Below are 21,027 nucleotides of genomic sequence, written 5' to 3'. Positions count from 1 at the left end.
AGCGCATGGGTAATATGGTTGTATCCCTTCATATTTCAGCCAAAAATAAAAGGAAAAAAACAATATCTAACAGTCATAGCAAATTTTGGGTGGTATTAAAGTGTACCGGGAACGTTTAGTGATATAAAGTAAAAGTGGGGGAACGCTTGATGGTGTGGAACTAATTTTGCCTTTGTATTATTAGCGGTTTAAAAGCTAAATCCGGAAAATAGATTATAATAACTAAAGTGCTCAAAATCAATTTTAAAAATTGAGTTTCAACAAGAGGGGCCATCCGCCCATCACAGGAAAATATGTAGTGCAAACTCTATATGCGTAGTGGAAACTTGGAAATTACCGTTGGATCGAAAAATGGACGTTCGAGATTCGTCCACGTCATCATGAGTTAAAATTTTACTCTAAGTGAATCTGCAAGTAAAATTTTTACCCGTGATGATGTGGACTAATATCATACGTCTATTTTTTTTATTCAACGGTAGTTTCCAGGTTTACATTTTATATACGTAGTTTCCACATTATATTTTCTCGCCCATCCCTGCCACACCCTCGGTCCCACGTGTCAGTGTGTTGCACAGTCCTCTAGGGCCTAGCTAGCTCGCTTACCTGCTCGCGTTCCATATATCCAGCTGCAGTCAAAACCGGAGAGAAGCTTAGCTGCACTGCATCAACTGCATCTGCATGCATGTATTTAACAGACACCACTGGAGCTTCGCTAATGGCGACATCGTAGCTAGCTACACACACTGTACATGCTGCTGATCTCCTGCGAAAACTGAAGATAACAGCCAGCTCTGCATGCTTGGCTAGCCTAGCTAGCTGCAGGTAAACGAAATCGATTTCTTTCATCTTGTTCATCGCGCGTGTATGCATGCGTCCGTCCACGAGATCTCCCACTGGTTCTTGCACAATCTTCTGATGCGTTCATGGCGTTGATTCTTTTGCAGGATTATTGCTGTGGTAATTATTGATTTTGATGCTAGTATTAGCATGTTGAGGAAGAGAGCTAAGCCAAGTAGCAGTAGTGGAGGCAGCAACAAGCAGCAGCACGAGATTGCGTTTGATCACGGCGGCGGCGGCGGCGGCGCGGCTGCCATTTCGGCTCCCAAGCTGTTGGTGCCTTCTAGCTCCGGCGAGGCCTCGCCGGAGGCCGTCCTGATGAGCCCCACCTCCACTCTCCAGACGGCCAGCGCGACGTCCCCGTGTAGTGGACGTACCACCGGCGCCGCCGCCACGGCCGTCCCGTTCTCCCGCCGCCGCCGCCACGGCGGCGGCGGCGTCGGGCGCGGGCCGGCCGACGGGGATGGACAGTGCAGGACCCACCGCCCTTGGGACGCGACGAGGCCCGTCGGGCTCGGGCTCGTCGGCGCCCTGAACGACGACGAGGACGACGACGACGGAGAGGTCGACGCCGCCCCCGGCGACGCCGCGGCGTCGTCTGTCCTGACCGGGCAGATCAGGCTCCGGGTCCAGACGAACTACTACGCGCCGTGCACGGAGTTCGGCGTCAAGAGCGGCGGCGCCGCCGTGCAGTACGCGCCTCCTCCTCGCCGCCGGTGGATGTCGCCGAGGGAGATGATGGAGGAGATGTCGGAGGACTACACCTGCGTCATCGCGCGCGGGGCCAACCCGAGGACGACGCACATCTTCGACAACCGCGTCGTCGAGAGCTCCGGCGACGGCGAGTACTTCCCGCCGGAGCTCTGGCCACCGAGCGCCGCCGGCAAGGGCGACGACGACGGCGACGGCGACTTCTTGCGCTACTGCCATGGCTGCAGCAAGGACCTTGGCCTAGGCAAGGACATCTTCATGTACAGGTCACTCTACTCTTCATTTCTCTGAACTGAATAGAGTGTTCATCCGATCACCTTCAGATTTCAGTATCATTTTCAATATCAAAGATTTGAAAAATCTTTTTAAGTTTTTTGGAGTTGATTTTTTTTCTGAAAGAAAGATAATGAGCGAAAAGCCGAAAAGTATGTCTCATCTATAAACCTGCTTGATTAGTTAATTTAAAATTAATTAAAGCTTTCCTGATGCTCTAAGCAATTTGGAGTTAATTTACAATGAATTAAAACTTTCCTGATGCTCTAAGCAATTTGGCGACGGTGATGATTCAGTGAAAAGCCTATCATGTCTGTACTTCCATAGAGTTTAATATGGACATTTATGCACATTGATAACCACATCGCCAACTAACTAATTAAACTACTGTCAAGTATCACCTGGCACTTGCAAAAAGATACTACAAATATTGTTAAGTTCTTCACACTGTTTGATGCCATTTGATCAAGTGATCATTATCTACAGAAGAATTGATAAAGTGACCAATTCTGAATATCAGAATGCCTGATCTTCTTCTTCTTAATTCAGGGGTGAGAAGGCCTTCTGCAGCCACGAATGCCGCTACCACGAGATGCTATTCGACGAGGGCATCGAAGAACTCTGACACCGATCGACTCGCCAGATCTTCTATTTTGTAAACTCCAACTTGCTGATTCAATCAGCCAGGTTAATTTTCAGAAATTGGAGAAGAAGATCAGCGTGATCCTGAAACTGGAAGTGGCTCAAGGCCTCTCCCTCCTCAATTCCAAATGGCAAATGTTCAGATATTTGGTCTTTGTCAGATCATCTTAATTAATCTGCTCCCTTTTCTGGTTCTTGTAGAGTGGTAGCTAAGCTCATTAGGTGAGCAATTAGGAGCTAGTGTTCAGACTTCAGAGTTGAGATCCATGTCGCCTTCAGAGATTGGCATTGTCCCTGTTTTTGTTTAAGTATGTATAAGAGTGGTTCATGCAACTGTTGCGTTCCATGATTTGCATGTCAGTGATGTCATTAGTGCTAGTGACCAGCACTAATGGCAGTGCTAGTGGGTCAGTGTGGTAATAGTGGTACGGATTGATTGGACTGTCCATCTCTAAGCAGCAAGTGTACAGTGTTGCATTTGGTCTCTGCCTCTAGCTTATTGCTGATAGCTGTTCAGTTTTACAAGCAATTCTGTGCATGGATGCTTTGTAAATCTTTTGTTAGAGAGGAAATCTGAATCATCTGAACATGTTGTTAATGGTTCTTGTAGGAAAAAAAACCATAATTTGCTTTTGTTGAAACATGAATCGAGAGTATTAGCTATATGTATTAACAGAGAATTATCCAAAGTCATTGAGAACAACCTAAAAAAAGAACAGTACAAAAATCCAGAAAGAAAATCATGGACCATGGTTTTCAATTGGATAAGCAATAGTAGCACTCAACAGCATAAAAAAAATATGGTTCAGATGAGCTCTTTGCCTCTCGATCCAGAACTTGCTAGTATTATCAATTTATCAGTCCTCTGTTTTCCTCCAAAATTGAAAAGATTTTGTTTTCAACGAAACTTGATTTTTATCCTAGTTCAGGCCGATTTGTTTTCTAAAACCTAGCTGGGCCGTGCGATTAAGTCCCAGCCCATCGGATGGGCCTACATGGGCTTTTGTAACAAACTTGGGCTTCGGTAGGCCCACTAGGACGATAACAAAAGCCCAATCTTACATCTGCCTGGCGTTTCGTTTTATTTCAGCCCACTCGTCTTCTCCGGCCGGCGCACGCTGCGTCGGAGAGAGAGAGAGGCGGCGCGCGCCGCCGGCTCGCCGTCGCCGGGATCCCCTCCCCTCGCGGCGGACGCGGACGCGGACTCTGGCATGCTCGCGCTCTGCTCACGCGTAGCCCGCCGTCGCGGCTCGTGAGCCTGCGCGCCGCCTCACCCCCGTCCTCGCGCGCACTCCTGACTCGGTGACTCCCCCCCCCCCCCCCCGCCCGCCCGCCCGCCCTTCTCCGGTGAGGAGCGCCTCGCCACCGCGGGCGCCGTGGCAGGGTGAAGGCTGCAGCCTGCCGGCCCTCGCTTGCCCCCACTGGGCGCCGGCCGAGCGCCACCCTGCGCGGGCACCTAGCCTGTGCTTGCCCCCTACTCGTATGCGGTTTACTCTCAATTCCCATCGTACTTTCAGCCATTTATTTTCCGGTGGTAATCTGCAGCTAATTAATTAGCTGTTGTCTCACTGTTGTGGAGTATCTGTCAATATGTGTGTACATTTTTTAATTTGTTTGGCGCAGATTGTATTGTGTAAAATCAATCTTTGTTGAGTCGTTGTGACACGCACTCAATGAAAATTTCATGGCTCCTCTACTGCTGTGTGGTGCTAGAATGCTGGAATCGCTTAGGGCGCTGGTGGTGGTGGAGGTTTTATGTTGAGGAAAAGGGAATTAGATGGGAACTAATATAATAGAATGCTGGGTAGTGAGAAACAGAAGAGTTTAGGAGTGCTGTTAGAGCAAATTTGCGGTTTGTAGAGTAGCATTGTTTGCAAGCTTGTTCTAGAGGAACACTATGAGAGAAACTTTATGACATTTTCTTTTAGATTTTCTTCTCTATGTACATTGCAATTGAGCTTCTCTGCGAAATGTCACTCAATTATCTAGTCTGAGTGGCATTCCGCCCTGCTTAGCGGACAGCACTGGGGCTGGTTTATCAGGCTGAAGGACAATCTTCCCTAATTAGTGGACATGCACTGGGGTGGTTTGATTAACCCAGACTGATGATTCTGGCTGTGGTTATTGTACCCTTGCAAGCTCCCTTTAGTTGCAACAATGTTCCACAATAACAGATCTTTATAGTTTGCATTGCATATCTCTTTTGGGTTCTGTTGTGATTGCCTTGTTGTAATTGGGCAGAGGATGGGAGGAGTAACACTGAATAATGCATCAACCATGTGTCCAATACATTATTTGCTTGCTAGTTATTTTGTTGAATCCAGCTAACACGATGCAGAATTCTAACATTTGCTATATTAGTCTGAGTTCTTTTTGTTCTGTTGTGTGATCCTCCTTGTCCATGGCAGGCAAATGCTTCGTGTTGGGAGAATTTGTTCAAGATCTTCAACCCGTGCTGTTTCTTCATTCCTGGTGGGTCCAAGACATTTGATTGGTCATGAAAGCCCACATTTCTTGGGCTCCAAGTGTTGTTGGACTAACCGGACTGGTGCAATTGGGTTCCTGAACACAAAGCTAAATATTGGTAGTTATGGTCCATGCTTATCAACTCTTACTGAAACAATTCTGGTCCAAGCTCATGACCCATCCCTGCTAGCATTGGAGATAGAGAATGCAATTGATCAGCAGAGGTTTGATGATGCATGGAGGGCTTATGAGAAGCATATTCACATGGATGGAGTCCCCAGAAAGTCTGTTTTGAGTAAGCTCATCACTGGCTTCGCAGAGACCTGTGATGCTCACTGGCTGAACCAGTCCTACAATGTGGTTAATCATGCATTTGAAGAGAAGAGCAAACTGTTGGAGAAGGAGCCCCTTATTTTCCTCTCTCTTGCACTCGCACGGTCTTCTCTTCCTAATCTTTCTATAAATGTTGTGAGGAAGTTGATAAAGATGGAAGCATACCCACCTGTTGCAGCATGGTCGGCTATCGTGGCGCATATGTGCCAAACTGCAACTGGTGCATTTCTTGCTGCTGACATGGTAATGGAGATTGGCTACCTTTTCCAGAATAATAGGGTTGATCCACGGAAGAAGAGCAACCGTCCATTGCTATTAATGAAGCCCAATTCATTGACCTTCAACATAATTCTGACTGCATCCCTTCTGTTTGGCACTACAAAAAAGGCGGAGCAGCTTCTTGAATTAATGCCTAGGATAGGGTTGAAGCCTGACGTCAGCTCGTTGATTGTTATGGCCCGGATATATGAACAGAATGGGCACAGAGATGAGATCCAGAAGCTGAGGAGACATGTTAATGAGGCCTGTGGCCTTAGTGAATCAGAGCTCAGGCAGTTTTATGATTGCTTGCTCTCCTGCCACTTGAAATTTGGAGATCTGGATTCTGCAGTGGATATGATATTGGATATGCTTAAAAAGGGTAAAAATACGAAACGTTCACTTGAAGCAGCTAAAGCAGTTCTTGAAGCAGTTGAAAACAACAAAATTTATCTTCCTTATGAGAAAACCAAGCCTGTTAATTCAGGTTCCTCGAACAAATCTGTATGTACTGACAGTCAAATGCTAAACTATATTTCATTCTTCAAAGATAAGAGCTTTGCAAGGCTTGAGTTAGATGCGAGAGAATTACTCAAGCTATTATCAGATAAGCTTCAGGAACAAGTTGGGCTAGTAAAATCTGAATATGGTATCCTCTATCCAACTGAAACAATGTATGCCAAGCTTGTTAAAGCTTTTCTGGAAGCAAACAAGATCAGTGCATTGGCATCATTTCTTGTGAAAGCAAGCAAAGAGGATTCTCCTGTCTCTGTTGAAAGCTCCTTTGTTGTTCAAGTGATAAATGCATGTATTTCTCTTGGGTGGTTAGAGCAAGCACATGACCTTCTTGACGAGATGAGATTTTCTGGAATTAGAGTTGGTTCTACCATTTATTCATCTCTCCTAAAGGCATATTGCAAAGAGGGCCATCATGAAGATGACATAGCTGCACTTCTGAAAGACGCTCAACAAGCAGGTATTCAGCTTGATCCAAGCTGCTATGAGGATTTGATACAATCCAGAGCACATCACAATAATACCACAGGTGCTCTCAATCTTTTTAAAGAGTTGAAGAGTTTGAATATTTTGAAAGCTGGTCAGAATGAATTTGAGATGTTAGTACAAGGCTGCAATAACAATGGAGCTGCTTTGACAACTAAGCTAGTGGAGGAAGTCAGAAGTGGCCACCCGGTTAATCATGCTATTCATGACTGGAATAATGTTATCCATTTCTTCTGCAAGAAGAGATTGATGCATGATGCTCACAAAGCACTTGGCAAGATGAAAGCTTTAGGACACACGCCAAATGCACAGACATTCCATTCTTTAGTAACTGGTTATGCTGCTGTTGGTGGTAAATATGTAGAGGTGACAGATTTGTGGGGTGAAATGAAAGTTTTGGCCACCTCAAGTTCAATGAATTTTGATCAAGAGCTCCTGGACTCTCTGCTGTATTGCTTTGTGAGAGGCGGTTTCTTCCTTCGAGCCATGGAAGTTATAGAAATGATGGAAAAAGGCAAGATGTTTATAGACAAATACAAGTACAAGTCCCTGTGGCTTAAATACCACAGAACATTGTACAAAGGTAAGGCTCCTAAAGTGCAAACAGAAGCACAACTGAAACGGAGGGAAGCAGCATTGCATTTCAAGAGATGGATTGGATTAACATGAAAACTACAGAGCACAGGTCCTTGAAAACACTAAGCCTGGTAGATAGCTCTGCTGCTTTTGTTCACTGTATGTCATAGGAGATGTTCTGGTATCAGCATGGTTTGCTACCACTGTATGGATGGACACCACTGTATGGAAACCTCTGGTAATAAAATCTTACATAACAAGGATTGGTAGTATTAATAGGGTGCACATCTTTCTGCTCTAAAATTGGAAGGATTATTCAATGTCTTGCACCCCTTAACTTAACTATGCAGATAAGTCTATACGTAGGCATACATTTATGATACATTGCTTCATTGAAAATATTGTATTTCATTGCACATGTCTACTGCTATCATGTGTTTGTAAGAATCTCTTCTATTATTAGCATGGGGATTTATCATGGCTTGATTTGTAGCATAATAACAGGAAAAGCTGATTCAAAACAATGTAGCATGCATCACACTTAATTCGCAATGTCAACTACTAATGACAGATACAACTTGTCATAATTAAGATATTTTGTAAATTCCTGCTAGTGAGGTTCATAATCAGAAATAATATCTTGATTCTATATTGATATTAGGTTGTTCTGTTTGCTGCAATGAACACCTCAGACAGCAATGGCTACTTCCCATATTATGGTGTACCTGTGGTATTCTCCTAAATTTGTTCCATTTGCATAGTGCCCAGTAGGGAAGCGCCGTACTGAAAAACCACTTCAAATCTCAAGAAAAAGTCATTACTAACATATGGGCCCAAATATTGGTGACTACAATTATCAATATAACATCCATTCTGGACCTGATCTTCTATCTCGTTAGCGTCACTTTTATTTCTCTTGCATCAGAGACACTGTGACGCTAATAATGTATCTGCGTCAAGCATGACATTGTGGCATGGATATGTAGCGTCAAACAATAGTCACCATAATTATTAACAATTTATGTACCTTGTATTGGGCACTAAAGCTTAGATCAGGCCTTACTCCATAACTCTTTTGTGCTGTTAGCTTAGGCGTTGTTAGTGCTTTTATTAAGTTTCCTTGTCAGTCTTGTAGATCATCTGTGCGCTTTTTATATTATATTACTATAGGGTTTCCCCTACTGTTCTCTTAATAATTAATTTCCGATGAAAATGTTTAACAAGCACTACTACTTCAAATGCACTTACTTTTTTCATATACTAACAACTTTAGTAGTATCTACTAAATTTTCTTCCTTTTTTGCCAGTCACAAAGTGACATACATGAAGGCAGAAGGCTTCTTTTCCAAATGGGCCTGGTGCATATGAAATATATGGTTTCTTAGCCACAAACACTATGAGCTCAATTGGTGAAAGGGGCGATTTGTTGATAAAGGTATTTCTATATCTTTCTTGACAGCTTCTCTTGATAGTTCCTTCCTGGTGCACAGTCCTTCATCAACAAACGCAGGCTGTTTTATCTTCTTTCAAAAAGAGAGATTGGCTCAGCCAGAGGCAGATGCCTTTAACATATTTGCACATTAGACGGAAAAGTCAAGTTACAAAAGGAACTGTCTTGAAAACAATGTCACTTCAACTACTAGATCCAGAACATGAATGAAATAGCTAGCTAGTGCCTAGGGGAGATCTCAATGAGCACAATGCTCACCATAATGATTTTGTACATAGCCGTGGTAATAAAAGTTACACCTTTGGTTGATCTGACTGCTCTTATTATCTTCACAATCTGCCACTCGAAGCTTGATGTGCTGCAATGCTGCTACTCAAGTAATCTTAACTGCACGACCATGTAGTTAACCGTTTCAATAGGCAATATGATTATTGAGAATTTTAAGGATATTTTATTATAAAGTTCAGTACTACTATATTTAGTGTTTATTTTTAACTTAATGCTGATTTTTGAGAAACATTTTCAAATGAGTGTGTTCTGTGTACTGTAGATAACTATGGAATGCATGAATCCAGCTGAGTTCACTTTTACAAAAAGCTTTCCCAAACTGCCAATTTATAAGCATTGCCTAAAAGAAAAAACTTAGTTTGTGCTACTTGCAGCAGTCATAAAGATCTAGTTTGTTATCAAATATGTACTGAGGTATTGCCTGGCAAATGCACACTAGGTAGATTGTCTCCAGTATGCTAAGGTCTTCAGGCTAACAATTAACTTGGAACTCTTGTCTGTAAAAACCACCAAAAGATGGTTGGTGGCTTGATGCAGCTTCAAGAACCAAACGCAGTTTGTGTACAAGAGTAAATATCGAGTGCAAACCTGTTTTTGAGTGTTACTATTTACTAGTGGACTAACATGCATGATGTGTTCTTATCTGTCCAGGAACAACAGAAATGCAGAGTGAAGTTTCTCCATACATTAGACTGATTAGAGCAAGTAAGAGGGCTATAAAAAGGCTGAATGCTGAGGTGGATGAGAGAGCAGAGGAGAGAGATGAGAAGCGGGGTGTAAGTTTACAGTCGGCTTAGGCGCAGGAGCCAAGAAAATCTGTGATACAGACAGGTGGGCCATATATTTATAGTGAAGAGTTAACCACTATATAAGTGAGTTAAGAGATAGACTATAAAGATCTATACAGTAAGCAGCTAGCTGTATTATTATCCTTGCTCTTAGAGAGGATAAAACCCTACAGTTGCTTCTCCCGGCTGCTTCTCTCTCTCTCCAAGCAAAACTCCCATTTCCAAAAAAAAAAAAAAAGGTGGGCTTCACTTCACAAGTTCTTCTCCAATTCCGATTCCGAAGTCCTTTCAACCCAAAAGGCTGATGTGCTGGTTGCCTTGTCTAGGGTGCTCCTGAAATGTTCTTTGGCTATGGGTACCAACTGAAGCTTTGTTTTCGCGGCGTCCTCTTTTCATGTAGTTCAAATTGCATTTACCATTTGATCAAAAGCAGGTGCATTTTGATCCATAATTCTTCATGACAAAGCACTACAGCTAAGTTGGAGAAAAGAATGCAGTATTTGTGAAGTAGCAGTAGGCCTTCTTGTTGAGGCAACAGCGGATATGAGCTATGGATTTATTTCCCTTGGAAGGCTGTAAGTTGAAGGTGAGGTGCTGTCGTGCTGATATCACTACTTTCCGTGCCTCGAGATTCGTGCCGGATCGAATAATAAGCACTTTGCTCTTTTGTTCTTCATCGTGCATGCGTACTTGTGAGCCAATTGATGGTGTTTTTGCACGTACTTGTCTTAAAAGTAGGATCACAAGCTAATTATCTTGGTTGCGTGACACTTTCACTCCATTGCCTTCCGATCCAATATGTAAGATCTCCTTCCTTTATTCCCATGCTACTGATTTCTTCAAGATATAAAAAAGATTAATCACAAGGCATAAATGCCATGCAATGTAATTATTGGTAGCTATTGCAAATCAATATATGAGGCTATGTTGTTTGTGCATGGCCAGAGACCAGAATGAGGGGCTTTTTGATCCTGACCTGAGGGAGGTGAGATCAGTTATCAGGGCAGCTAGGACATGATGCTGTGAAAAGAGCAGCAGCCCCCAGCTCATGAGTCATGACAGTTTGTGGCACTCCCCAATCATTAGCAGAAGACATAATCAATTCAGAACTGCATGCAAAATCAGGGCAGGTTAGGGAATGTGGATGGTGGATCCGTGGATGGATAGCCCCATCGTTCTTATGCTTGTGCTTATTCTCATATGGCTTATTATCAATCAATAAATGTAAAACTTTTATATACATGTTCTTAGCGATTCAAAAACAAATGATGTACAAATAAACTATGATGTAAATTAAATATTAAAACTCAAATATTAGCTTATAAGTATATGCATAAGCGAAGAGATGGGGTTGCTTGTTTCCATTACTATATTATAAGGAGATGGAGGAAAAGAAATACCATGTTCTCTCTGAATGCCTAAAAATTTATCACCTTAATCAGAAGAAAAGGGTAAGAATGTCGTTTGATTGTGGTAGGTTAGATTGTAACAGAGATTTAATTGATTTAGTTACATACAAAATACAATTATATTGATTAAAACAAAAGCAAGAGTTTGTATAGCTAATCCATTTCTACTTTTAAAACCAGCCTCGTGCAAAATTGTGTGGAAAAAATCTACTAGCTCTGTTTTGGAATGAACAATGGATCTCTAGTTCTTGATTTTGCAATTTTTTTCCTTCAATCCATATGCATGATCACCATTCACCAAACTAGCATCATTTGCTGTGCACTGTCCATGAGATCGTTTTGGCTTGGCCCCATGCAAAAAATGTACTGCTGAGCTTTGTGCTTTCGGCTAGGCCGGCCACCTTGCTGCCATGGATGGCTTTAGGCCTCTAGGAGACTAGATAGCTAGGGTTGCATGGATCCATCTCTCCTCTCTCATATCAAGGGTCATGTCTTCTCTTTGCTTTCACTCCAGTCATTTCCATGCCCAAAGGATGGGTAAAAAAATTGCCATATAACTCAACCTTCGCTGTCGTTGTCTTCTTATTCTTCATTCTTTTCTTCTCTTCTTTTCTTTCTTGTTCTGCTCACATGCTGATGGATGCTGAACTATCCTTCAGCCGGTGCCCTCATAGTCATACCTGGTATTAGTGGTGAAAATGGTACGGAGATTGCCCAACCATAGTGGCTGTTGTTTCTGTTTTTTTACCAATCGTTTTATTCTGATTTTGTATTGTTTAGAAATGGAACAAAAATTGTAGAGGTATTTTTCCCGGCCATTTTGACGGTATACCATTTTCATTCGGAATTTCCGAAGAAATTAGCGTATAGTACTGACAAACAATTAGGATAAGAGAAACCTACCGATTACCATAACCCTGTGTTGTTAATGGAGATGTTATGATTAATATCGTTATAAAATATTCAAGTTAGTTACTTAATGCTTTAATTTGAGTCTTCACATACTCCCTTCATTTTAAAATATAAGGCATAACCACCCTTAATCTGTAGACACAATATATATTTATTATCACCTCCTCGTTTGGATCACTCTAATAAATACAGTGCATGCATCCAAATCAGAGATCTTGAGAGTAAATGATTTAAATAATAATAATTTGATGGAGAGAATGTGCTAGTTAGTTGCATGCATACATGCATGCCCACCATATATTATGAAATATCTGAAAAAGTAGTTATGCCTTATATTTTGAAAATGAGGAGTTTTAATTAAATTTGAATATGACTTGCTTGCCCTTGTGATATGTTGTTTCAGAGGCTCTATTTCAATAATTATGTTCCCGATATTTTTTATGTTCCGGTAGTATCAATATCGTCATCGTTTCCAGCTCTACCACTCCAATTCTGTTTCAAAGAAAAAAAAATGGTTATGGGAATTGTTCGTGTATATTTTGATCATTTTCATCCCTACCTAGTATCAGGGTGCTAAATCTCATCGTTAACCGGTCCTACCATCCTAAGCCACCTACTTCTACTTGTTACTGATATACTAATTGGAACTATTCAAAATTAAATATAGAATTTGAAATTAAAATTTCACATTGTACAATACATATATTTTCTTGTACCTTCATGTTTAAGTATGTTAATACATTTTTGTATGTTGGATCTCTGAAAAAATAGGGGGTACTCGTGTAAAAAGTTTGAACCAAAAATTTTGAATTCAAGTACAACCAATTATTGGTCCAATATCCAGCCGGCTATCGCGGTAACGGGTTTTTGAATTAAAAATTTTGGATATAGACTTTTATCAGATAAGTTACGGTAACTAGTTTTTGAATTAAAAAATTTTGAATATAGACTTTTATCTGAGTCGGTTACCATATTTTTCCGTAATTTGATATACGAAACCTTGTCTAGCATATACTAATACTAGGTTAACTAAGAACACAAATATTTCTCCTTTTCGATTTTCTTTCCTTCTGAGGTGGTGAGGCATGATCCCAAGCCAGCTAGCCCACCAAGACTGTATTCCCCACGAAAAAGGGGAGAGGCTAAAAATGAAATTTCCTACTTACTCTCCTCTCCCACAATGATTGTCTGCCTTTTGTGCACCTACTATGTCTATTTCTCACAAGAATTTCAAGATAGACCAGTGTTTTGTGCTCTTTCATCTTTATTTATGAACTCCTGATTCCTAACAAACTCAAGCTGAGTGTAATCCCTTTTTTTCTTGTGGTCAATATGGTCATTGTGAAACTTTCCATGAACATATTTTTCTTGCTAAGGGGGTGTTTATATTCAGGGGTGTCAAGTTTTGGCGTATCACATCAGATATTATATAGGGCGTCGCATGGGGTGTTCGGACACTAATAAAAAAAACTAATTACAGAATCCGTCAGTAAACCGCGAGACGAATTTATTAAGCCTAATTAATCCATCATTAACAAATATTTACTGTAGCACCATATTGTCAAATTATGGAGCAATTAGGCTTAAAAGATTCGTCTCGCAAATTAGTCGTAATCTGTACAATTAGTTATTTTTTGAACCTATATTTAATACTTAATGCAGATGTTCAAATGTTCAATGTGACATGGTAAAAAAATTTGGGGTGGGATCTAAACAAGCCCTAAATATGTTCATTCTGAACCTTAAACATCATGTAAATGTGCCAAGAATATTTTCGCATGTTCTGAATTGCATGGATCCATCTGTCAGTGACAAGAACGTTGTATGCACCTTTTAAGACAGCAGAGTACTCGCATCTTTATGTTAGAGCTACTACTAAGCACTGTTTTCGTGAAAAGAAGTATAATTTGTAAGGCTGCCAACGTGCATGGTTAAAGTGGCCTACTGAGGCTTTGCTGGAATAATATTGGTACATACACGTCTGAGATGTGATAGTTTTTAGGAATGCTGTTGCCTTTTCTCTGAATTCTCTACCTTTCATGGTGAAAATTCAGACACTTAATTTTGCCTCATATATTTTTTTCTTTCTAAAGAATGTGTCAAAAAGAGGACCCCCCTAAGTGAGGAAGAGAGATTGCATGATGTTTGGGTCTCATTGCAGCAAGATCTCATGATAAATCATAAATGAGTGCATAACTGATAGAAGCACACATTCTCAGAGACTGAAGATGCAATTGATCAATGAACAGTTCCAGAATGCAGAAGCTACCTCCAATTGTGCTAAGCTATAATGGGCTGAGGAAGTTTGAAAGATGCTCAAACACAGGAAACAAGAATTTAAAACCTCCCTGCAGATTCCAGCAACACAGAGCCTTTTGTGTCTTTTGTTCACTATTCCTTCAGAGAAACTCAGAACAGCAAAAGGAGGGAAAGGGGGTAGCAACACATTTTCCTGCAGAGTGAAGGAAGGCTGAAATGTGACCAGTAGCCTTTTTCTGTCAGCTCACCGATGAGGAAATGCTCCTACTGCAATTGCAACACAGGATGATCATGACTTACACTTGCTTCTTCTTTTTTCTCCATCCAGAGGAATGAGTATGGGCATTGCATGCATTCATTGACCCTTTTTTTTCAGCTTTCAAAAGCCAAGAACACAAGAGTTGTACAGACCGACACTTGTCGTTTTTCGATCGTTTACATTGTCAAAGCAACCAAAGAGAATGAAAGAAATTGGCCTACAATGTACAGGGGGGTGAAGAAAAATAAACTGATGCACGCTTGCTGCTGTTGTTGTCTGGCATGCATCTCTTTGCTTTGGCCAAAGTCATCTGAGCTTCAGATTTGAATGGCCAGTACTATCTTGCTCATCATATGAGCAATGCTTCTCTTGATGTTAGTCTTGTAGTTGTTTTCCTTTTTCTTTTGTGGAGTCAGTGGAAAATCTCTTCTACTAATTAGTTAATGGATGGTACCTGTAAAAAGTCCATATATTTGATCATCAGGTTCCTTGTTCACCACATGCAAATGATGTACATGGACCAGGTATGTACCTTGTCTGGATAGGAAAAAGGATCTTGGCATCTATCTGAACATTCAGAGAACTTCTGAAGATGACTGAATATGAACATCATATGGTATTTTTCTGAACTCATGTGAGCTGTCTACACAAAAAAACTTTCATAACTACGATGTGCAAATGCAGCTCACCAGTTCATCGGAAGGAGAACCTTAGTTCGGTTCAGGTCTTCAGGTCTATCAACACTGTCCGTTGTTGACAGAGAATTGACAAAGCTAACTATAGGTGTTTCAGAGCAGGACTGGAAATAAATTTCCTGATGCTTCTAAGACTCAGAGAACTCATGATGAAGCTAAACCTTTTGAGCCCATTTCAATAGAAGTTGAGGTCGGTGTATCCATATGGGTTGATATCGGTGTAACCATATGAGTAGGGCAGCAATTCTTCGATGTCCAATTGCGAGCTTGAACAACTCATTTTCTGAATTCGGCTGTGATTGATCGATTCTACTTCTGCACTAAACATGCTGTAGACAGGCCTATGATCTGAGAAGCGGGACTCTCCTCGAACATATGAGAGTTGGCTAAGACCCCTTCCATACCATAAAATGCGGTCGCACCTGTAAAACAAGATCACTGAAATTGCTGAACTGTACGAAATATGGCAAAAATCTGGCAATGTGCTTTACTTACCATGCTGGAGTTCTCCTCTTTTCTTTCTGGTTCATGTCATCCCCTGCATATCTGTCGGAATTATTTGAGTATTTGTAAGTAGGAGGAAAATATATCCTCCCCTCATTCCAACCAGGAAATACGCGGCCGCCTCTTTGCTCGCTCCTCAGCTGAAAGTATAAGCAATTCATGCCTTCTCATCACAATTATTCTTGGCCTTCTGTTTTGCCAAACTAATGAAGTCTTGTAACGTCACCAAAGCAAAAGAATGACAGGATATAAAGCAATGATTGCCTCTGTCACAAGCAAACTACTATTGGAAGAATTTTACCACTATTGGAGATCTGCATTGTGTCTTTCAAAGTTTGTTGCTAAGCTCATACCTGATCTTTCTCAAGCAATGCTTTCCAATTGCGCATCTCCACAAGAGCCTTCACCGATCGGTAGGAAAGCGCTATCCGATAATTTAGGTCCCCAAGCCAAATGATCCGACTAAGAAAATGGCGAAGGTGAAGGATATATTACACAATATTTGTGATTGCAAGTTTTTAATTTACAAGAGTTGAGGGATGCTAAGGTGTTTTGCTTACTCATGCTCCAAAATAGTCTCTGGTGATCTCTCATACTGTCCATAAACCATTGGGAACCTGGTTTTTCTCAAAATTTCCATCACATCGGAGTTTCTGCGGTGCTCATCACCATCCTTCTGCCCCGATGTGAGGTGACTACAGACGAAGCAGAAGCTTGTTTGGTGCAACAACATGCTAACCGAAATCGAACCCTGGGAAAAAAAACTTCTCATTGGTTTACAAAGCTTCTGAAACACAATTTCTTACTCTTTTTTCTTCAAATTCAATAATGGCAATAAGATAGGAATATAACACCAAAAATCACAACAGATTATTTTAACATAAGTTACCTTATTTCCAAGATAGCCCATCAATCCTCTCCCTACACAAGACACCTTGAGATTTCTTATGTCACTTTTTATTTCTCTCCTAGCCCAAACCATCAGGAACAATCCAACCATTTGCTTGCTCGCAACCAAGCAGTACCTAAATCACCTCAAATTTTATTTAGAAAATAAAAATCCTAATTAAATCTCATCAAAACTACTGTAAATTCGGGATAATTCCATGAAATCAAGCTTAATTATCCTGATGAAAGGCTGAAATTTCAAGATCCAAAGCCAAGAAATGGTGGTCACCTAGAATGGGCGGCGCCGCCATTGCTCTCTTCCATGTACGGCGGCGCGCCGTATCCGTACGACATCGGCGAGAACACCGCGCTTGGCGACTCGCCGCCGCCGTCGTCGATCTCGCCGTCGTCCGACGGGTGGCCCCACCGGCAGTTGGCCTCGTAGTCGCTCGGCCGGCTGCCGTACATGACGCGGTCGTTGACGCTGTACCGGCGCTCCAGCCTCGGCTGCGCGCCGCCGCCGCCGCCGAGGATGTCGCCGTCCATCCGGAGGCTCCGGCTGAGCCCGGCGTTGAACGAGCGGCGGTGGAAGAACGCCGCCGGGTTGTTCTGCCTCGACGACGACCCCTCGAAGTCGTCGTCCATCTCCACCACCGGGTCCGGCGCCGGCGACGGCGTCCTCATGCCCCCGCCACCTCCGCCTCCGCCGCCACCGCCCGTGCCCGCGAGGCTGTTCAGCGTCCGCCGCACCAGCGACACCCACTTCCTCGCCGGGCCATTGTCCTCCGCGCCGAGCACGTTGCCGGCGTTCAACGGCACGATCTCCTGGAACCTACACGTATTGAGTTGCATTTATCGACCAGTTCAATCCAAGCTCTGACCATATTAAGGAGGCCATCGTTTAACTTATTGACAGATTAAGCGAAATGATATATTTATTAACGTAAAATAATTTGTAAATAAAATTTTTATATACGTGTTATTAGCGATCTAAAAGCGAAGGATAAAAAATAAACTACGATAAAAAAAACTTCAAAATCAGCATAAGCTAAAAGATGAGACTGTAAGTTGTATACACTCACTAGTTCAATTCAAAAACTTAAACTGATGAGAAAAAAACGAGCAATTCAGTTTATATTCCAACGCTACGTTTCAACGGCAATGGCGAGAGGCGGCGGCGTGTACGTACCCGAGGACGTAGATGTCGGCCGGCGGCGAGGTGCGGAGCCAGTCGTCGAGGCTCAGCGACCCCGGCGGCGCGCGGCCGCCCACGTTCCACGTGGCAACGAAGATCCTACATAACGCAAGAAACAACGAGGACGACGACGACATTGTTACGGATCAATGGAGATCGGTGCAGCAGCAATGGCGGCGATCGCCGGAGATATGCACACACGCGCACCTGTAGTCCAACGTGACGGTGGCCTCCGCAGCGTCGAGGTCGATCTTGCTCCGGCGAGACCGCTCGTGGCTCCGCCGCGACGCCCTCTCTGCAACAATTCGAAATTATTTTTTTTTTCTTCAATCATAATCATATAAAAATCTGGGGGTTTTCTTTTCTTCTTTCTCGTGCACTTGCAGACTCTAGGTACCAATTGAACCAGAATCATATGAAAACTCGAATTTTTTAAAAAAAATAAAAAAATTCGGTCAGATTGGTACTAGAATAGAATCACCTGTCCTGCTCTTCTTGACCGTGCAGGATTCCCTCCTGGAAAAGCTGCTGCTCCTCCACTCATCCTCTCCTCCTCCTCCTGCTCCAGTTCAGATTATTCTCATCATCAGAGAACAAAAAAAAACAATCAAAATGCCCGAATGTCTCAGCAAATTTGGATCACCATGCCATCCATCACAAACCAACCCAAAAGAAAGAAAAAAGAACTGAAAAAGCTGGGTCCTTTGACCAGCAGCAGCAGCAGTGCAAGAAAACAAAACAAAAGAGTGATCTGATCTCCAAGAGGCAGACAGGAGGTAGGAGAGTTGGAGTAGTAGTAGTAGCCATGGCCCATGGGGGTGGCAGTGTGGGCCCCACAGCTAGACACACTCTGTCAGTGAGAGAGAGAGGGGCGTGGCTAGCTACTGTTCAGAGTTCATCAGGCTCACTCACTCACTCACCTCTCCTCCCAAATGCAGCAGCTGCATCATCGCCATGGAAGTCATAGGACTTCCCCCTGATGTTGAACCACTTCAGCACAAGGCTCTTGGACCATGACAGCTGCATCAGCATCATCATCATCATCAACAACAACAACAAGAAGTTGGAGAAGATTTGGTACCAAAAAAAAACAAGAAAATCTGCCTCTTTGCAATGTCTGAAGATCAGATCATCAGAGAAAGCAAGAATTAACAACAGCAAAGAAACTCACCTTGCTCTTCTTGGCGCCATCTCTCATTGTTCCTCAGGGGAGAGGCAGGCAAGCACTCATGCAGGCAGGCAGGCAGGCCAGGACAAGCCAAAGAGAGACGGATGCTTCTCTGCTCAGCCACGACGCTGCTGTTGCAAGAGATGGCGCCACAGGTGAAGGTGAGGCAGAGACAAGCAGGGGCACTGTTTGTCTTTCTGTGCACAGAGGTTGTGATTTGATGGAAAAGTGCAGAGCAGATAGAGAGAGAGAGAGAGAGAGAGAGAGAGAGAGAGAGAGAGAGAGAGAGAGAGAGAGAGAGAGAGAGAGTGACTGCAGCAAGAGCTGTTTGGGCTGGCCAAAGAAAGATTTTGTTATTGGGGAGGAAGATGAAGAAGAAGACGAAGACGAAGACGAAGACGAAGAAGAAGAAGAAGGGAATGGCTTGTGTAGGAGTAGGAGGAGAAGGTGAGCAAAGTGCATGCGATGCTGCTGCTGCTACTGCTGCTGTCTGCTACTTCTAGGAGGTAAAGGGCCTAAAGCGAGGTAGCCGTCTCACTGTCTCCATTTCTAGAGAGAGAATGAGAGACAGAGTAAAGTTAGAGTGAGAGTGAGAGAGGGGATAATATTATTATTATTATATATACAGTAAATTACCAGCGCGAAACATTTCAATTCTCTTTCGAGTCAGGCAAAAACAGAAGGTATTCTAATTCTAATGGCTGAATTTTTGCATTCATTTTTGCAGATTGCTCATTGTTTAGTGTGGCCAGAATAGACGAAACGGCAGTGCAATTGGCCGGACACGCAAGATTAGGGGAGGCCGTTTTGTTTTGCTAAGTAGCTGGATTATTGGACGTACGGCTAGTGTTGCTTCAGCTGCTGGTGCTTCAGTTACAGGGGCGACCTAAACAAAAAAAACCAGCCGACTGGAGATCAGTTCATCAGTTGGGCAGAAACGGCCACCACCCTGAATTTTCACTGGTTTGTAAGTGTATTGCCGTGTTGGATTTAGAACTTGAGTTTCTAAATGGCATCTACTGAGCTGAAAGTAGTAGGAAAGTAGGAAAACTGCCATGGTTTTTTCGGACGTGAATGTGCGCCGGACGGTTTTTTCCCCTAATTCTAGCCTACTACCTTAGTACCTTCTCTGCAACCCACATAATCTCTCTCTTGCACATTCGTCTACTCATGAGTCATGACAAACAGCTCCACTACTATTTAAACCACCACCTTCATAACTAGTGGCGGAGTCAGAAATTATAAAAGACTAGGGATAAAATAGGACTTAACTAATGAAGTGTTGGTTTTCTTCAGGATTTATATGGTATTTAACAATAATTTAAGCACGGTTTTAAAGGTGGCCTAGGGCTCAATCCCTAGCTACACTAGGCATGTCTCCACCCTATTAATCGTAGTGTTACCCCTAATTTCTTTCTTATTTGACAAACCTTCACAATAGGTTTTTTTCTTCATACACTTTCCCGTTTCTAGTCACTATCGCTATTGCCTCAACCACCACCCTGGCACCATTCTCAATCTTACAAGCATGTTATTGGATCATTTCATAGTTGGTTGTATTGTGGTTGCCAACATTGAGACACGGATTTTGTTTACAAACTCTATAAAGGAACCTATTCTCGAACAAAAATGTGCAAATCAATCCCCTGGGCAAAAAATAAAAAAAATGCAAAAAAAAAAAACTATAAACTTCGTTAGGCCTTCTAAACACAATTTTGCATTCTATAAAACTTACATATTCAAATTACATTCCTTTTGTTTTTGCATCCTAGTTGTCATAGAACATGTCAAGATGCACCCCAAAATATTACCAGTATTATTAAGACGTTTTTATGGTTCATGAGAATTTTTTAGTGTAAAATTTAACACCTTCTCAATGTAAAAAACCAGAAGGTAGTGCAAATTAACACTAAAATTATGGTATCTTCTTTAAGAGACATAAAACAAATATTTTTAACAGATTGACCGTATTCTTTTTTTGGCAAATGTGGCCGATCGAGCTCAAGACAATATAAATTACCTTGAATTCATGAGGTCCTACAGCCCTACCTTGTGACCAAATTAAGCATGCAACGGGGTCGACTGCACGAGCGGTCGATAAAGATGGCTAATTT

General features: G+C 42.4%; 3 protein-coding genes across 4 annotated transcripts; 2 read left to right on the top strand and 1 right to left on the bottom strand.

Annotated features, from left to right (window-relative positions):
• Window positions 1-646: 646 nt before the first annotated feature.
• Window positions 647-3,061, top strand: LOC4348659 (FCS-Like Zinc finger 8). Its single transcript, XM_015757752.3, has 3 exons — window positions 647-822; window positions 945-1,814; window positions 2,371-3,061. Exons 2-3 carry the CDS (start codon window positions 988-990, stop codon window positions 2,444-2,446), a joined length of 903 nt encoding a protein of 300 aa, XP_015613238.1. The 5' UTR covers window positions 647-822; window positions 945-987; the 3' UTR covers window positions 2,447-3,061.
• Window positions 3,062-3,536: 475 nt separating this feature from the next.
• LOC9269715 (pentatricopeptide repeat-containing protein At1g03100, mitochondrial) lies at window positions 3,537-10,300 on the top strand. Of its 2 annotated transcripts, XM_015759312.3 has the most exons (5): window positions 3,537-3,943; window positions 4,872-7,336; window positions 8,406-8,533; window positions 9,488-9,863; window positions 9,951-10,300. In XM_015759312.3, the coding sequence occupies exon 2, from the start codon at window positions 4,876-4,878 to the stop codon at window positions 7,189-7,191; it is 2,316 nt and encodes a 771-aa protein (XP_015614798.1). In that variant the 5' UTR covers window positions 3,537-3,943; window positions 4,872-4,875; the 3' UTR covers window positions 7,192-7,336; window positions 8,406-8,533; window positions 9,488-9,863; window positions 9,951-10,300. The 2 variants fall into 2 exon arrangements, with proteins under 2 accessions (XP_015614798.1, XP_015614797.1); XM_015759311.3 differs by having other exon boundaries at window positions 9,488-10,300.
• Window positions 10,301-14,537: 4,237 nt separating this feature from the next.
• On the bottom strand, window positions 14,538-19,367 carry LOC4348658 (type I inositol polyphosphate 5-phosphatase 4). The gene is made up of 12 exons (XM_026020694.2): window positions 18,917-19,367; window positions 18,666-18,765; window positions 18,227-18,304; window positions 17,953-18,040; window positions 17,740-17,844; window positions 16,840-17,382; window positions 16,552-16,687; window positions 16,223-16,413; window positions 16,016-16,124; window positions 15,654-15,802; window positions 14,996-15,580; window positions 14,538-14,917 (listed from the first exon to the last, which is right to left on the bottom strand). The coding sequence occupies exons 1-11, from the start codon at window positions 18,941-18,943 to the stop codon at window positions 15,334-15,336; spliced, it is 1,773 nt and encodes a 590-aa protein (XP_025876479.1). The 5' UTR covers window positions 18,944-19,367; the 3' UTR covers window positions 14,538-14,917; window positions 14,996-15,333.
• Between the last annotated feature and the right edge of the window lie 1,660 nt (window positions 19,368-21,027).

Source organism: Oryza sativa, chromosome 10 (genome assembly GCF_034140825.1).
Source record: "Oryza sativa Japonica Group chromosome 10, ASM3414082v1".
Classification (NCBI taxonomy): Eukaryota; Viridiplantae; Streptophyta; class Magnoliopsida; order Poales; family Poaceae; genus Oryza; species Oryza sativa.
Note: the sequence above shows the minus strand (reverse complement) of the source record. Positions and strands in the feature narration are given on the sequence as shown.

Coding starts and splice junctions, on each gene's coding strand:
- LOC4348659 (XM_015757752.3), top strand. CDS start 988: ATGTTGAGGAAGAGAGCTAAGCCAAGTAGCAGTAGTGGAGGCAGCAAC. Junction 1,815..2,370: donor AAGGACATCTTCATGTACAG/GTCACTCTACTC, acceptor TTCTTAATTCAG/GGGTGAGAAGGCCTTCTGCA.
- LOC9269715 (XM_015759312.3), top strand. CDS start 4,876: ATGCTTCGTGTTGGGAGAATTTGTTCAAGATCTTCAACCCGTGCTGTT.
- LOC4348658 (XM_026020694.2), bottom strand. CDS start 18,943: ATGAGAGATGGCGCCAAGAAGAGCAAG. Junction 16,688..16,839: donor GGCGGCGCCGCCCATTCTAG/GTGACCACCATT, acceptor GAGGTGATTTAG/GTACTGCTTGGTTGCGAGCA. Junction 15,581..15,653: donor AAGAGGAGAACTCCAGCATG/GTAAGTAAAGCA, acceptor CTTGTTTTACAG/GTGCGACCGCATTTTATGGT.